This window comes from Anopheles merus, chromosome 2R, assembly GCF_017562075.2.
Source record: "Anopheles merus strain MAF chromosome 2R, AmerM5.1, whole genome shotgun sequence".
Lineage (NCBI taxonomy): Eukaryota > Metazoa > Arthropoda > Insecta > Diptera > Culicidae > Anopheles > Anopheles merus.
In genome coordinates this window covers 22,409,815-22,426,149 of record NC_054082.1, presented here as the reverse complement: position 1 = coordinate 22,426,149, position 16,335 = coordinate 22,409,815, and the positions used below count along the sequence as shown (strand labels likewise).

The following is a 16,335-nucleotide window of genomic DNA, read 5'->3' as shown; positions in this document are numbered from 1 at the left end:
AAATGCAATACACAGCCGACATGCATTGAAATATGTTTCTTTGATTTTTTATTACAATTTGAATCTGTTTTTTCTACTTTATGAACATTATTATTTTTTCATTTTTCAGTCGGACAACGTGTGAAGCAACAGTTCCAAACTACAAGTAGTAAACACAAGCCGCGCAGCTGTCATTTCAAAGCGGCCTTCAGCTGTCAGACGGAGAGCACGTTGTTGAATTGTTTTTGGTTTTGCGAGGCGAAGCGCGTCGCCGTCTGGCTAGAATCGGTAAATTTTAGTGAAAAATAAGCTGAAAAGTATTGGCGCAAGCCTAAAAGTGTAGCACCATGTTCGTTCTTTACGAAACACCGGCAGGATATGCCATATTCAAGGTAACTGAACCAATTTCCTGGCGTGCCGGTGATGCCGATGCGAGTATAGCAGCATGATCGATGGCATCGCTCGGGGAAGCATGTCCTGGGATGTGTGTTGAGGTTATAAAACTAAAACAATATTTGTTCCGTCCCATGTGTTTAGCTGTTGGATGACAACAAATTCAAGGAGATCGACAACCTGTACCTGGAGTTTGAAACACCGGAAAAGGCCAACAAGATGTAAGTGTGCAGACCACCATGTGGTTGGTCAATCGACAACCCTAACACACACACACGTACACGCTCATACAGACGCAAAGTTCCTTTCGACCATGGTAGCTTAAATGGTGGAATTTTTAGGCGCGTCTAATATTAACCATAGCATAAAACTTCACCTCTCGCATCCAAAAGCGTAGATGCAATTGTCTTGCTTTTATGCACATACCGTTTTCGCTCGATCTAGAATGAGTTGAGAAGCCGAAACAGGGTAGTAATTTTGATTTGCCTGTTTTTTTTTGCGACCATTCTCTCACAGCGTCAAGCTAAAGCACTTTGAAAAGTTTGCCGACACTACGGAAGCTCTTTCGGCGGCCACCGCTGCCGTGGAGGGCAAACTGTCCAAACCGTTGAAGAAGGCACTGAAGAGGCTGGTGGTGGATGATGTCCAGAATGAGCTGCTCGTTGCCGACGCCAAGCTCGGTAACGCGATCAAGGACAAGATGTCGCTGCAGTGCGTGGCCAACACGTCGGTGCAGGAGCTGATGCGTTGCATCCGCACGCAGTCGGAAAGCTTGCTCTCCGGACTGCCCAAGAAGGAGATGACGGCCATGTCGCTGGGTTTGGCCCATTCGCTTTCTCGCTACAAGCTCAAGTTCTCGCCCGACAAGATCGATACGATGATCGTGCAGGCACAGTGCCTGCTGGACGATCTGGACAAGGAGCTGAACAACTACATGATGCGCGTACGGGAATGGTAAGCAATCGGTCGAAACTGTCCACGACTGAAGGTAACTGAATCAATTTGCTTTTTCAGGTACGGCTGGCACTTCCCCGAACTGGGAAAGATTCTGACCGACAACGTAGCGTACGTGAAGACCATCAAGCTGGTCGGTATGCGTGAAAACATGGCCGATACCGATTTGTCCGATATTTTGATGGAAGAGGTTGAGCAGAAAGTGAAGGAAGCGGCTGAAATTTCGATGGGTAAGTACCTTTTCCCCCTTCTAATCGTTCATGCGTTAAAACTGTACTAACTGGGATTCTTTTTTTTGTGCGGTATCGCAGGCACGGAAATCTCGGAAGAAGACATCAGCAACATCCAGAGTCTGTGCGATGAGATCATCTCGATCACTGAATATCGTACCCATCTGGCCGACTATCTCAAGGCGCGTATGATGGCCATGGCACCGAACTTGACTGTGCTGGTAGGTGAGCAGGTCGGTGCTAGGTTGATCGCTCACTCGGGCTCCTTGGTCAACCTGGCGAAGCATCCTGCTTCCACGCTTCAGATTTTGGGTAAGTGATGGGAAGAATATTTCACAATTTCCAACAAAATGCGAATAATAACGCTTCCCCCTCCAGGTGCGGAAAAGGCGCTGTTCCGTGCCCTCAAGGCCAAGAAGGACACACCGAAGTACGGTTTGATTTTCCATGCCGGAATGGTCGGTTCCGCCAGCATCAAGAACAAGGGTCGCATCTCGCGATCACTGGCCGCGAAGGCTTCGCTGGCCACCCGCGTGGACGCGTTCGGTGACGATGTAACCATGCAGCTGGGCATTGACCACAGGGCGAAGCTGGAAACGAGACTTCGCATGCTGGAGGAGGGCAACAACAAGCGGCTGTCGGGCGTGAAGGCGAAGGCTAAGCTGCAGAAGTTCCACGCCGTCAGCGAGGTGAAAACGTTCAAGGTCGCCACAGACAGTACGCTTCCTTCCACCTCGTCGAAGAAGCTGAAGGCAGAGGATGAAGCGGCCAATGCACCTTCGCCTAAAAAGAAGAAGATTGAGGTAGGTGAACGCAACAAGCCAGGACTATTGAAATAATTACATCAGTTATGGGAGTTGTTATTTAACCTTTTTTTTCGTCTTTCTTACAGGAGGTAGAGCCGGAAATGGGAGAACCCTCAACCGAAAAGAAGAAGAAAAAGAAGAAGAAGAACAAGGACGAAAGTGCGGCCGAAGAAAGCATGATGGATGATAGCGTCGCCGCGGCGGAGGAGGAGACACCGACGTCGACAAAAAAGAATAAAAAATCCAAAGCGAAAAAGGCAGCCGCCGAGCAGGATGATGAGTAGGGCGGGGATTTTGTTCGTGGTAGGATTTAGAAAGTTATATTACAAGGTACATAGATTTATGTATATCTTAAGAGCCAGAAAGGGAGGTAGCGGGAGAATGTTGATAACATTTTTATCTCCTTGACATACACCCACTCGTTGACAGTGACATGTTGGGAAAAGGGCAATGCGCGCTGCCGTGCTGTATATGTTGTACAGCATAATAACACTTTAACAACCAGCCAAGTTAACCAGCCGGTTAATGAAATTCAGCATTGCTTTACTGTACTAGTTCCAACCTCCTGCACGTACCGGTTTTTTTTGGAATTTACCTATTTTCAGAAAAGTAAGCCATCGTGTTTCTAATCACTATAACCGGGTACCAACAGAATCGCTCTTGCAATCTACCAGCAAAACAACAAATTATAGGTTTTTTTTTTTAAATTTTCATCCCTTTTAAATTCTTGTTAAAGTATAATTTTGATGTGTTTACTGTCAGTAATTACACTCGTTCTTTTATTACACTCAACAACGTGTAATTAATGTACGATTGTTAGAGGGTTTTTTCGTCTCCGGCAGATAAGGATACTATGTAGTGCGTAAGATAAATGTAAAACTGAATATTTTTTGCAAAATACATAGAATTCTAAGTGAAATATTTGGTTTCATAATTAGTTGAAGCACTGAAGAATGTCCGAAATTGTTCATAATTGAACGTAATCGAAACATTGCTATTCCTATTATAACCTTTTTCCAAGGTTCCATTCCGCCAAATCGTACGATTTAACAACATGCCCGTCATGGGTTCAAGTCCTGAACGGACCGGGTCCCCATAAGCCACTAAAAGCCAAGCCCGCTAGTGGTTCAGGTAGGCCTTGACAGACAACGGTTGTTGTGCCAAAGAAGGAGAAGAAGAAGAAATTATTACATACACTTTCCTGACTGGTATAAACAATCTTACCTCAAACATGTAAATTTCAGTGTTCAATTTATTTAAATCTTTTTCATCCTTCGCCATAGGGTGTTGCACACAGCAAGTACGTCACTGTACTTTGCTGCCATCACGTCACCAATACAGTGACAGATTGGAGGGGAAGTAGCAACACCATCCATCATAGCAGCCCGCCGCATACTCCGGAAATGGGTGAAGGAGAGCAGCGTAAGGACATCCCACCGGAGGAGCGGTTGGTTGCGTGCAGTTCATATGTAACTCCTCGCCCTACCGTCCAAGTACCAACCGTGCGCGTAAGTCAAATGAGGCCATATGCCTACAAATACGAGAGCCGCCGTTCGCCGCGTGAACTTTTCACCTGCCATACTAAAAGCAGGCAAGAAAATCAATAAATCTGAACGCGAGCACTAAGCAATGCGCTTCGCACCACTACCCGCACCACGACCATCGTCCATCTTCTTGTGTTACTGCGCGTTCTACCGGTTCAGCGGCACTGCTCAGGAAGGAAATATGGTTGCCGTTAAGCAAATCAAGCACAAATGGCAGCGCGGTGTAGCGAAGAAGTAGTGCTTAGTACATATCACCACGTGCTGTGCGTGCTGGTGTCCGGACGGCAGCAGTTGTTGTACACGGTTCGTTCCGTCGGGATTAAAAAGGCTCGCCGTACTACGAGTTAAACTATTTTCGTATTTTTTAATCGTGGAAAAAAACCTAAACCCAAATCGAACGTTATATCGTGTATCACATTGTTGCCTTTCCATCTGAGCACGTTCGCGTAGCAGTGTCTACTGCCGCACAACGGAACAAACTTACCGCTTCTATTAAATTAGGACAAGACAAGACGAGTGAATCGGTGCCGTTGGTGTTGCGATAACAACAATGGTGAAAAGGGCGACGGCACTCTAGTACAGTGGCGGCTCCAAAGGACGAAGGAGCAAGTACCTTCCGCCCGCCGAGGAAAGTGGTGCTCGCGTCGGTGGTTGATTAAAAATTCAAGCAAAGTTTTACTGGCAACGGTGCTCTGGTTGTGGCGCGCGTAATTTCCCAGTTGAGTGATGCTTGTGGCCTTATCGGCACTAAGACACGCGGCAAATGATCGAACATTATTAGCTGTGATGGAACAACTTTCGTCGGTGCGGCGACGGTACGCTTCTTCATGGCTGTGTCTCCGGTAAGTACGGGCTGGATCATCCACCCCCCCCCCCCCGCCACCAGAGACATCTAATCAAGCGCGCGGATCACATGTGTGAAGGTGTATGATCCGGCGATATTCGTTTAATTATTATTTGTGGCCTGTGGGATTGGTTTGTTTCCATCCGGGATGTATGGGAAACTGAAGTGAGTTCAGCGGAGGACATTTTGGAAAGGGTCGAAAAGGGGTTAAAAGGCAACGATCTATGAAATCAGCGCTAAATTTTAAGATTAATATTGTAATGTGCAGCCGATGTGCCTGAGCTGATCGTAGAGTCTACATCAACCATACGATGAAAACTGTACTGAATCACTCAGTTTTGCTTACCTTTTTCAAGTTCAAGTTTTGCAGTAAGCGTTAAAAAACCAAGCAAAAGGACGCCTTATTTACGCAAAAAGTACGCGATCGCTTAAATCAAAGTCGAAGACCAAAATCTGAACACATTCAGCAACGTATCTCCTCCATGTCTGGTAGCAAAACTCCTGCCGACACGGAACGCGGAAAACATGGCATGTTGTTGCTTTCTATTTTCGCTTCCATCACATCAGCCTCAAACTTCTTCTGTCCAATGATGATGCTGCTTCTGCCTGGAAGCACACGCACCAGCAAGAAGCAGCACCACCAGCAGTAGCAGCAGCAGCATCTAGTAGTCCCTTTGCCCCGGCCAAACCACGAGACACGTGTTTTCTACTACACATGGCGACGTGGCGAATTGCATAGGTTGCTTAGTTGTGTACGTTGCTGTTGTTGTTTTTTCTTCCTTCGCTTCTGGCCACTCGCCACTCTCTTCTCCTTCTGGCGACAAGGTTTTGGCCTCTTCTAAGGGCCGCCACTTTTTGCTGCGCTTGTGAGCCAGCTACATCCTCCTCCGCCAGCCAGTGGCAAAAAAGAAAGAAAAAGAAACGGTGGGCCAAACTATCATCGAAAGCATCGGTGTCGGGGTGTCATCAACCGTTTAACCGCAAGCGTCAACCTTCCACAGTGCATGAAATATGAAAATTTACGATGCTGGAAAAACGGTTTCTAGTCCTACGATGGTCCTCCTGGTGTCTGTGTCTCCGTGGTGGGCATGCTGTTTTCCATTTTTTCGCTTCTGTGTCGGGGGAGTGGAATACGTTTCTTTTCCGGTGGTGGAAAGATGTCCATCGTGTCTTTTTTTCGGCATATTTTTTTTGGATTTTTGGTAAGGATTTCGCGTGACTATTGTGGATTGATCTTTTTCTACACAATAAACCAACATTTTTGATTGCGTTTGTTATATTACTATTAAAAAAATGTAGTCCTTTTATTGAAAATTATTGTGTGCTAAGAAGATTAAAAATAAATTGAGTTTTAATTTATGGAACTGATTTGACTAAAACAAATTGGTTAATTTTTTTTCAATAATTTCCATTTATTAAGCAACTTCAATCAAATTATATTACATTTTTTTATATTCAGGATGGACGGTTGATACCACACTTTGAACACGGTTAAACTAAGCCGAAATTAACAGCGACATGCATAAGGATCAAACGACTTCGATTTTTTGTTTTTTGTTTTTTTTTTCTAATGTTCCACCCGGAAAATAAGACATTCTCAAGCTCCATCTTATCTCCTTTCAATTCCATCGCCAAATCCGACTGCCCGGTCCGACCCGTCGGTGTTTTGTTTCCACTAAACGGCTCCAAGCAGATGGAATTGGTTCTGCCATTTCGAACGGTGCTTGGTTCCGAATCGGATTGCTGAACGATACCTGACAAAAGAAAAAAAGAAGTAGAAACCTATAACCCGAACAGCCGTAACCCGTCGGAAACGCTTCCCTCCGCCGGGTCCGTTGCTCGAAATGACCGTTCGATGGGTTGCTGCGATGAGGTCCACATCCTAATGGCACCTCCCTGGTCAGAGGCCGTCAGGGCGGTGGTGGCAGGGGCGGGGAAGGTAAAGATGATCCGCTCAACCTTTCCCCGTTGTCGTCGTTCAGCTTTCGCATCGAATTTTCCGCTCGTCCGCTCGTCCATTTTTGAGTCCCAACGTTTCGAACTCCAATGCGGCGGAGGGTTCTCTCTCTCTCTCGCCCATTATGGCCGCCCGTCCGGACGGCCGGGATAGATTTCACGATTTTATTTTTCATTAGCATAAGATTTGAAATATGCATTCCGACCAATCATTTTGTCATCTCATTTCATTTCCCCGCTTCTGCTGTGTTTTGTTGCTTCTGGCCGCGACACGCGGAAATGATGGCGGTGCACCGGCATTTCCGCATGTGCCTCCTCCACCGTGCCATCGAACCGAGCCGAGCCGTTCCGCACATTGATATGATGTGATGTGAAGCGAAATCGAACAGATTTCGTCCCCCTTTGCCCCCCTTCTGGTCGCCTTCCGTCACGCACAGCCCTGGACCCCGTGCAGACCCAGCGCTTGGGTGCCGCCGTGTATCGTTTTATTTGCCGTCGTCCGTGTAGCGACGTCCTTTCTTTCCCTGGTCTGGTGCGGCGCTCCCGTTCGGGCGTACCGTTTCTTCGTCCCCGGCGACCGGATGCCGACGGTTCTGACGGACGCGATGTTTTCGCGCGATTGAACCTGCCCGCGACCGTCCGTCCGTGCGGTGGATCCGTGCTGAAAGCGGGACAAACAAAAGGGGTTTTAGCGGGCGCCATTGCGCTTGTGAAGCGGATGGTTGTGGCTCGTGAGAGAGAGAGAGCGAGAAAGTGAGAGTTGCGGCGCGGAATCCTTTCGGTTTGTGCAGCAGCTCATGCGCACTGCGCCAGGCGAGGCGAAACCTTCCCTTTGCCGGCACGCTTGCACCCTTGCGCTACGCGCCTTTCGTGCATTGGTTTAGGGAGCAAGGATGGTGCGTTCCTTTGCACGCGCGCTCTTTCATCACGCTCGGCAGCCGCTCGGGGCTATCTCTGTCGTGCGCGGTGGTGAGAGCAGCACAGCTCGACGTGCGCCTCGCACAGCGAGTGTCCTTTTAGCAACGCCTACTTATAAATATTTTCGTGCACAGCCCCCCTTTGCACAACCCCCTGACCAGCAAATAAACACACGCACACACGTGGCCACTATTTCGCATGAGGCTGGTGGAAAATCAGGTGGAAAATAAAACCCATACCAGCAGGCGGGGTACAACACTGCGTCCTTTGATTGTTTTGCCGCTGATGCGATCTTCTGTCCTGCTCACTGCCATACACATACATACACACACACACACACACGTTGCTTTCTCCACGTTGCTGGGAGGGAAAGTGGGGCTGAAGGGTGGGAAAACTATTCTCTCTCGTATTCCTTTTTTGTTGTTGTTGGCACCAAGCGCTGCTTCACGTTTAATTCCGAACCGAAAGCGTTCAATTCCATCCGCCTATTGTTGTGTCCGGTTGAGGGGGAGGGAGCGGTTATTTCCACAACAACTTTGGGAAGGAAATCCTGCCCAGCGCCAGGTGGGATGGTGGTGGGGTACTTTATATTTTTAGCACCGTATTTCGTCCTTTTCCAGCACGGGAAAGACGTCCCCGCTCCTCTCCTCGTTAACCCGCTTTGTTGGGCTAAACTAAAGGTGGCAATAGTTTTCTCTCTCGTCCCTTTTTCCTATCGTCTCTTTCTCGCACACCGCTCTACCGCACACCGCCGCGGTGCAAACCCCTGGCGGGCCGGTTTTATCCGCCACCGTTTTTCCGACCAATCGTTCCGTTCAATTCTTCACCCCTTCCTTCGTTCCTTCCTCCTTTACTCCCACCACCTCCCCTCGAAACCTACGATTTAGAAACAATTCAACCTCTGTATTCCCCTCCCCTTCCACCACCGACCGAGGGGCTCGTCCGTTCGTCGTGTTTTGTGTGTTCCGTCTGGTTTTGCCTGCTGCTGCTGTGTGTATGTGTGTTCGAATGTCCTGCCAGCGGGTTTTGCTCCCTCGTGCGAAGGGAGTGCTTGCACCGCTTTCCCTTCGCTCCCACCGTGCGTTTGTTGTGTTTTCGGTGTGCTGCTCCCTCGCTGCTGCTGCTGCTGCGGTACGCCTCAGCGAAACGCGGAAAATTACATTCAGTTGCAACAATCGTGTTATCGGGTTTGGATTGAAGTTTTCGGGAATTCCTACCGTTACCGCACGGATTGCTACGCGCAGTGTGTTTGTGAGTGTGTGTGTGTGTATGCGTGTGTGTGTGCGCTTTTGTCTTTGCGTCACAATCGCGGCGCTGTCGCAGGTTGCGGTCTGGCGGTAAGCACACGCGTAAGGATGCGTTCCCCCGGTCGTGCGGATGACAACAACGCACCAGTCCTCCGCTACATGACGGTACCGTGAAGACGGTGGCCGTGCGGGCAAGGCCGATTACAGGAAGTTTTTGTTGACAGCGTGACGTTTTGGCAGGCGTCGCAATTCGGCGTACGGTGCGTGTGTGATCGCACTCTTGAGGCAGTTAAATTTTAGTGTCACGGGCGCATTATTGGACTGTTTGTGTGTTGGTTCTTCAGTAAGCACGTGTTTGCTTTCCTTACCTATTGCAGTGATAATAAAAGCCAGGTACGTGCTGGAAGCAATGTGGCGTCCGCAACCTATCGCGCTTAAACGAAATGAAAAGGATACAATTAATCGCTAATATGCGGCTAAAGTTAGCCTGAAAGGTTGAGTCAGATGGACATTGTGAAACTAAAACAGAGAAAGGAACAAAGAAAGGAACAGTGCAAAGCGAACGAAACTCGAATGATTTGTGCCCGGGAACTATGGCCACTACAATCAGTGCTGGTGCGCGTGCGTATCCTTCTATTGTCGTGCCTGTGTTCCCGAATTCCCTTTGCACTACCCCCCCCCCCCCCGCAACCTCCTTCCCCATGTTCTCGTGCACGCCCGTAATCCGCGCGTTAAATGTGTGTTTGTTCCGCATAACGATACGGAGCAGGTCGATCGATCGATTCCGTGTTTGAGTTGACGTTTGGCGCGGGATCGGGTTTGACGTTTCCGGACATTCGCCCACAGCACACCGTATTGTTGTGGACAGGATTTCATTTAAATTTCACTCCGCGTCCGATGGTGCTGCATGGCGATACGGCGATACCGTCAATTGTGAATCTGCCTTGCCGCGGATGTGGACCCGATGGATATCCGATATCTGGTGGTTCAGGATTATTCGTGGTTACTGCAAATGGTGAATTGTGATATTGTACGGAGATGCACATTGTTGCAGAGCGTTTATTGGTCGAAAATTGCGAGTGACAACGTGGCTGAACAGTTTACACAATAACAGTGTGATGAACTTAAGCAAACTTGATGAACAAGTTTAGTTTGTTTATATGTGATTGATTGATTGTATTGCCAACAGAAAACAAAAATGAACCAGTGACAGTTGTAACCTCTGCTGTCCAGGTGATCTTCAATACAGACAATTGATATTTCAATTGAATTGATATAAGAAATGAAGTTACATTTGGATACACAATTTCAGGCTGCAATCATCTAGGAAATGTCGATACACTCCTCTGCAAATGGCATTATGTATCTAGGTTGACTGTCACGTGTTGTCCGAAACTATTAAAAAAAAAAAAATAAAATCAAATGCTTTGTGGACACGTGTTTCTGTCGAGCATATTAGTGTGTGATATTACTGAGTAGTTGTTGATGAACGTGAGTGTGAGTTTAGTGTGCTCAAAGAAGTATAACAGGATAATCTCTTTTGCCGTAGGTATATATTACTTCTGCCACAAGACGATTCTAGGCATCATACGTGAAAAAGCACATGACAAAAAAAATTAAATGTTATTCTATTAAATTATAAAAAAATTACAGTAAAGTTCAAGTTGATAATGTCTTACGCATTATGCGATAGCGTCGGCATTAAAAAAATGAGTTAATTTACTGATTTATCGGATGATCAGTCTGAGTTTTGGTGAGACGGTACGAATTAGAAATGGTATACGTCAATGATTCGTTTATTCGTTATGAGGTGGATTTTTAAAGAATTTAGTTTTGCTATTTAATTTAATTAGTATATACTAATACAATGATTTTAACCACTAGTGCAATTTTAAACATAAATAATTATTTTTTTATATTTAAGAGCTCTTCCTTTTTTAACTCATTAGTTTATCATTCTTGCAATTACATGCATACTAACATAGTTGTTTTTTTTACATACATATTTAGTGAGTTGTCTGAAATTATTAGTTTGTCATTGAGTTTTTAAAGTAATAACTACAATACTATTGTACCAATCAGATGATAATAGTGTATTTATTACAATGCAATATCACTTATTTCCAGAATTTTTTTTTTAAATTTCACAACTATCGACCTCTCAGGACCCAACTACAGTGAAATCTCTCTAAAATTAAGCTTCAAAGAACTAAGAGCAGCTTAGGGAGATATTCATGTTCAGGAAAACTAATGAAGGTGCTTGTTATAAGGTATCCAAGAATCTATGAGAAAACTTGTCCTTCTTTGACCGATATTTTGTGAACTGTCATTTGTCATAGAGAATTTGGGCTACCAAATTGCATATACAACTTAGAGAATGTACAACTTGAAGAGATATTCATCTTGAAAAGACATCCAATGGTTGAAATACGACGAGTTCGTCAAAATGTTCACATTAAAGAAACAATTTATTACCTTGACCAATTACCCTATTTAAAATGAACAATACAATACAATACAATACAATACAATACAAAATCATGTTACATCCTTTTAAAATCAAACAATTTGTTGCTGATGGCACTATGCTATTAATTATACTATTTGTTAACACAACGATTTCCCGGTAAATATCGTGTTGTACCGCTTAAAAGTACAGTTTTGCTAAACAAAGAAGTGAATATTTTCATAAAAACACAGGACAAAATACGTGCGTTTAAGCCATATTTATCATTTGATGCAAGATAAAACTCATGGGGTGTATATTACATTATTGTTCATTGAACACTACGCTGTGATTAGTTATTTGTCAACGACCAAGGATCAACAGTTATACAGTTAAAAAAACTATAATATCCCTGTTTGTGTTTGCACTCAAATTACCTTAAATAAACACACGTGTCGGCTGCGTACGTAGTTGATGAAAGGGTGAACCAAAGCGAATGGGGACAAATGTGAAGAGAATTGGCCAGCAAATGTATCTGTTTGGTTTGATCCCTATCGAATTATGTTGTTCAACATTTAACTTGCTGGTTTTATTTTAATTGCAATGTGCATTTTCCTGAAGATTCGGAATGTTTTTTTTTTAATGTTGAAATTGTATTGTCTTGTACGTGGAATAAGCGCAAACACGTTTTACGTTCGATTAAACTAAACACTGTTCCCGCTGAGCTGTTAACAAATGCATTGAACATTGAATTTGCGTTTTCGGTGGTTTTATTACAGCCAATTACAAGCTTCAGTGTAACTACAGTCAATTTTCTTTAAGCTGTAACATTTTACTGTACTCAGGGTAAAAATCATGTTTAAGATCATTCACACGGACTACTAATAACAATTATTTGCTGCAACAAACATTATTTTTGTGAAAACTATCATGAACTACCTTTTTTCACTATGGAGCTGTTAATTTGTAAGCACACAACAGTTTAGTTAAGTTAGGATCTGTGGGTAGAATGGGTTTGAGTGCATTGGTTTTTTTATTTCAGTGATGCGTGCAAACGATTTAACGCTTATCTAACCCACCTAAACTGCAATAAATTCGATCTGCGAATGGACGATGGGCGGGTTAGTGCGTTTGTCCGAGGCGTTGCAATGGTTTTAACCGCAAAACCCTCAATAAATGCTCGCTGAATGATGAATGAATGATAAATGTTTAATAAATTCAACCAAGCGACGCGCTGGACGCTGGCAACAGGTTTAGTAGAATAAATTCAGGGTTAGCCATTTAAGCGTGTGTGCGATGGCTTCCTTTTTTTTTTGCTGATGGTTGCCGTTGAGTAGTTTGAATCTAAACCAGATTTGTCATTCACTCCACAGTGACCATAATTCAATTAGATCGGTGTAACGATCATCACCACGTTGGAGAAGGGGCACAGTTGTGTTTGAACTTCAACTGTACAATTGAGATTAACATATGAACGTAAAAAGAGATTGGAAAACAAATGGAGTTTGTATTGTTGTTGTTGTTGTTGTTGGAAGAGCTTTTTTATTAATTCTTCATAAAAACAAGACAACGAAATTAAACATGTTAGGGTTAATTTATATTTATTTATATCCATTGTTGCCGTTCAATTGCAATATGCATCGGCATTGTTTTAGTGCGGTAGACGAGTGTTCTTTTTTGGTTTAGAATTTTTTGTGCTTTTAACATCCTAATGATCCTATGTTTTCACATGATTCTCCTAAGTTAATGAATGTTAAAGGTGATTGCAATTTATTTTGCAATTGTATGTTATGTATTCCTCGAAGATAGATCGAGTTTGATATCATTTTTGAAAATTTTGCATATTGTTCATTTTTCCTGTTGGTTTCATTACTATGTTTTGGGTGTTCGATTAGATTAGTTTGGAATTAGATTAGGAGGTTTAAAGAAAATGTTAACTCCGTAAAATATATCAGAACTTAACACGATGTTGTAAATTTTAACAGATCATCCTTTTACGTCATACACTTTTTTAAGGGACGTGCTGTTTACAACCATTTCAAAAAAATTATCGCTCACGTTATGCAAATTCAATTCATTTGAAAACAACAAAAACCCTCGCGCCAAAATACCCCACTCGCCGTGAATGTGAGATGCGGCAGCGCGTAAAAGATGGCACCAGCACATAATTAAAACGGCAGTTTTCCGTGTCACTTCGCATACGAAACATTTCCATTTCCGATGCACGATTTACCTCCTTGCTTTTTGCTCGATGATCGGCCTCGGCATTAAATCCTTTTCCGCTTTCAGGTGGATTGTATAAGTGTGTGTGTGTGTGGGTGTGTGTGTGAGTGCTAGCACAGTGGATGTACTAGCAGTGGCAATGGTGAATGTGTCATCATGTCGCTGTGTCCCCGTGCGTTCCGGACATGCGCACCATCTGCTTACCACGTCCAGCTCCAACAATAATAGCGGTGGGAGAAGCGAAGGGGAAAGGGTGTTTTTCTCTGAAAATCCGTCCCCATTCCTGCCATGAAGGGGGGGAGGGGGTTAAAGCTTTCGCCGTTCCGGTGTTGATGATCAATACTCCTTTCCCTCTCTTAACTCTGCTTCCCACTCCAACGCCACCTTCGCTTCGTGAGCAAATAATTACCTTTTCCACTAAAATGCAACATTTTCACGGTATGTGTCTTTGTGTATGTGTGTGTGTGTTTGATCCCTAGAATCTTCACCCCACCCCCCCCCCCCCAACCCAACTTCAGGCTCTAAGCTGGTGGGAGCTCCGTCTAACGTACGGCTGTATTGGTGAGCTCAATTCACTGGCACACACAGTTGGCTGTTGGGGAGCAAACACTTCAGCCAGGCTAGCAGGGCAGGCAGGAATAGAAAATGGAGTACAAATCGTGCAGCATTACGGGGAAAGCTTTATTCAGACACAACGGCACATAGGGAGACCGAGTTTAATGTAGGCTTTGTAAATGTTCATTACAGCCATTCGGTTATTTTTACGTGTACCATCGGTAGGAGTTGCCGGTGATTATTACGAACGACTGTCCAATCATAAACCCCGCAGCACGTCGGGCGGGGGCAGCAGCTTGGTGTACGTTTATTAGTAGCTTACGAAAGTAAGCGCTCCGTCATAAACCAACCCTACCCAACATCGACGTGGCCCAACAATATCGATCGCCTCGAAGGCACGAAGCTTTGTGTGCCCGCATGTCTTCCCGAGCTCTGGGCACTGCGGTGCTGGCTCTTTTACCATGCAACTTTCCGTGCACGACGCCTTTGGGTTCCGTAGCAATCGTAGCAAAGAGTGGCTTTCTGCTGCACGAACATACAATTTGACTCCATTTCCAAATGCAATTGACAGTTGTGTAGCTGTATGCGTTGTACGGTACATGCACACGAGGACAGGAAGGAAAGGTGTGCCATTTATCATAATAATTTGTCATTCATGTGGCCCGTGGTGCCTATGCCGTAGGGGCTGAAGATGGGCATTGTCACCGTACAGCGGGCACTCAGGTTGACGTTCGATAGACAAAGTAATCTCTCAACCGGTTCTAATTAAGCCAAGTGAATTAGCTAGCTGAATACTTTTAAGTTGATTATGTCGCGGGTCACGGTACCATATGCGCACAAACACTAATTAGGTGTAATGCTTGTTAAGGGGGGGGGGGGGGGGGAAAGGGCAACACAATTGTCATTCATAGGTTGGGATGTTGATTAAGTGCGCATGGGACCGGTGCCAATTATTACAGTTGTTAGTAGTTAATGATTGCGACTAGTTTTAAACGAAGCTAGACGAATTAGCTTAATTTGGGTAAAACTTACAAGTGTAGTAGCAGAAATGTAAATACACATGTAGTCTTATTAAAAACAGTTACAATGGAAGCATAGGTGAGTTGAATTAGCGTAGTTGAATTTGCTCGCTCAGAGTTAAATGACGCCTTACTTGACCCTTATGCAGATTGCAATCTAAATCGCAGAGCAATCGATCAATGAGAGGACGCTGTTTGAACGCTACCGTTTCTTAACGAACAATGTTACGTAGAAGGCCAATAACTTGGACATAAATGGACAGCCTTAATGTAGCAATTCACGCAGAGAGACTTAACTGACCAAACAAACTAATGCGTGCACTTATTGATCTTCAAAAAGTTGAAAGAATATTCAAAAATGTGTCCGTGTCCATAAAACATCGAGAAAGAGCGTCAACTGTATTGGCAGGATTTGATTCCAGGAACGTTCTGTTTACAGTTGATGCCATGTAAATACCTTAAGGTTCCTTAAGGCAGTGGTCTCCAACCTGTGATCCGCGGACCATTTATGGTCCGTGTCGTAAACAGACTTGGTCCGCGAAAGAATTTATTTTTGAAAAAGAAAAGCTTATTATTATACAGCAATTTTTCCTATAATTAATATTATATTTTTAACAGGCATGTCCATAATAAAACTAAAACATATTTTTGACAAAAAACTTTGAAGTAAGTCCACTAAATGTATGCCCTCAATGGATGTGCATATGAAGTTTCAAAGCCAAGTGGTCCGCGATCCTAAAAAGGTAGCGAGCACTCCTTCCTTCAGAAGTTTAAAATGGTAGTATTGACACTGAGTTTGCAACGGTGTGTTGAGCTGTGGAAGTATTTTTACTATGTACGATTAAAAGATAATTTGATTATAGATAACAGATTATATCTGTAAGAGATACTACCTTTTCGTCCGTTGGATAGCTTTTCGGCTCTCGCAAGGCCTAAAAGGGGAACCCTTCTGTTTGGTTTCTCGTAACAAGAACATGGCTATTCGACTGCTTGTCCGATACATTTAATATCTTATAATCCTCATAAGTCTTGAAAGCTCGTAACTTTATATGTGTAGCAGAATAAGAAGTTAAATGAAGTTGGCAAAGACACATAACTAACACAATTGAATAAACGTGGAGAAAATGAAACACAAAGATGCACAAAATATGTTTCAGTATACCATACCAGGGACCAATGGGCCGGTCTATTCTATAGAATCATCGGCTCCAACAAGACCGA

General features: G+C 44.3%; 2 protein-coding genes across 7 annotated transcripts in view; both read left to right on the top strand.

Annotated features, from left to right (window-relative positions):
• Positions 1-191: 191 nt before the first annotated feature.
• On the top strand, positions 192-3,281 carry LOC121588554 (nucleolar protein 58). Its single transcript, XM_041906626.1, has 7 exons — positions 192-371; positions 517-593; positions 889-1,326; positions 1,387-1,556; positions 1,638-1,868; positions 1,935-2,359; positions 2,449-3,281. Exons 1-7 carry the CDS (start codon positions 327-329, stop codon positions 2,644-2,646), a joined length of 1,584 nt encoding a protein of 527 aa, XP_041762560.1. The 5' UTR covers positions 192-326; the 3' UTR covers positions 2,647-3,281.
• A 489-nt stretch (positions 3,282-3,770) lies between these two features.
• Positions 3,771-16,335, top strand: part of LOC121590071 (inhibitory POU protein) — a 50,994-nt gene continuing 38,429 nt past the window's right edge. For 3 of the 6 annotated variants that reach the window (XM_041909446.1, XM_041909445.1, XM_041909439.1), the window contains exon 1: positions 8,796-8,961. The gene's annotated coding sequence lies outside the window, so the exon portion shown is untranslated. The other 3 variants (XM_041909442.1, XM_041909440.1, XM_041909444.1) reach the window with 3 other exon arrangements.